General features: G+C 43.2%; 1 protein-coding gene across 1 annotated transcript in view; it reads left to right on the plus strand.

Moving 5' to 3' along the window:
- Window positions 1–1,637, plus strand: part of LOC118478552 (short stature homeobox protein 2-like) — an 11,334-nt gene extending 9,697 nt beyond the window's left edge. The window contains exon 2 of the mRNA XM_035972359.1: window positions 1,323–1,637. Within this exon, the coding sequence (XP_035828252.1) occupies window positions 1,323–1,615 (293 nt within the window). The 3' untranslated portion in view covers window positions 1,616–1,637. The remainder of the gene's footprint in view (window positions 1–1,322) is intronic.
- Window positions 1,638–1,644: the final 7 nt, after the last annotated feature.

Consider the following 1,644-nt stretch of genomic DNA (forward strand, 5'->3'; position numbering starts at 1 on the left):
TTAACGATAATAATATATTGAAAGACCAAGACATGAAAATGTGTCCGCAGTTCCCCTGAAATTATTACCCACCACTTGACTGGCTGCTCACAAATCAGGACCGGTAATAATCCGCTGTCCGTCTCACAGACTGAAATTAAAGACCACACCAGCCACTACTAATGTTTTCAGAGATACAGGAAAGTTTATTCAAGCGTCTTTCATTGTTTGCTTTATCCTTGACCAGACTAATGTTATGTATGCTTTATGCGAGCAGGTATATAAACCCGTTGATTTATAATCACCAGCATGAAGAAAGACAAATAAATTAATTCAGAGCACGCGTGTTTGTTTTGCTGGGGTTGCTAATGATAGATTCGGGATAAAACGATGACATCATAACTGAGGACTAGTATTAGAGAATAAAATAATATCAAATGAAAAAGTCGACAACAGTGTACAAATTTCTAAAATATTATATTTTTTCAAAAATTACGCTCGCTCCCTTTCTCCCGTCAACCTGCCCCCCCCCCCCCCCCCCCCCCCTCTCTCTCTCTCCCCCAAAACACACAAACACACATGTGCATACCCAACCTAAATTTTTTTAAAAGTAACTGCATTTACTTGGAAATCGAATTTAGGGTGTTTTTGCAAGGTTCTATGTCTTTACTTTTTCTTTAGTGAACTTTTACGGTGCTCGTAACTGCATAAAGTCATGAGCGCGTGGGACAAAGTAAGCATTCGCAGTCGGTAGGAACTTTTTAAATTTTGCCCGAGTGGCGGCCACAGCCTACTCTTATCGGTTTTGGACAACAAATGGATCCCTAACATGCGCAACTTGCACCCGAGACCTCCGAGATTGTTCGCCCTGATCCGAGAAGGCTAGGTGTAGATCTTTCCTATCATAAGACCTATTGAATGAGAGGCGAACACCTTAACCTCTAGACCACAAGACCCCCCCCCCTTCTCTCCACCCCCTAAATTTTCTGTGCTTCTTACAAGGATTATCGATGGTCAGATGAGATCAATAATATGGGGTTTTTTTTTGTCTTGGCCGAACTACCTTCCCTAAAAAAAACTTTTTTTTTTAATGTAGGTGTTTTTACGCCTCCATCAATACAACTGATAAGACAGAGCTGGCTGTAAGAAAACTAAATAAAACAGCTCGCTGTTATAGCTACCCAACTAAGGTCACATATCTCGAGGGAATCGAACCTGGTTTCACCCACATCGTTGGGCAGATTCTCACCTGCGCCCCATACCCCCCCTCCCCCCACCAATATGAATAAAATTAAATTGACTTGAAAAGTTATATTATTATGAATAAAATCTAACCATTTAATTTTTTTCCTTTTCACCGTTTCCGTGTTTTCTTTTTTATAAAGTCAAACGAGACGTGAGCACTCCGCACCAAGCGGCGGTGACGTCACAGCTCAGCGACGACGCAGACGACGGGGACAACTTACCCAAGGTCAAGCAGCGCAGGTCAAGGACGAACTTCAGTCTGGAGCAGCTGAACGAGCTGGAGCGGCTGTTTGAGGAGACGCACTACCCAGACGCCTTCATGAGGGAGGAGTTGAGTCAGAGGCTAGGGCTCTCCGAGGCTCGCGTGCAGGTCAGTAGCAGGCTTTTTTAGTTTTAGTAGAAGTTTTACTGCGCTCGCAA

This window comes from Aplysia californica, unplaced genomic scaffold (genome assembly GCF_000002075.1).
Source record: "Aplysia californica isolate F4 #8 unplaced genomic scaffold, AplCal3.0 scaffold00663, whole genome shotgun sequence".
Lineage (NCBI taxonomy): Eukaryota > Metazoa > Mollusca > Gastropoda > Aplysiida > Aplysiidae > Aplysia > Aplysia californica.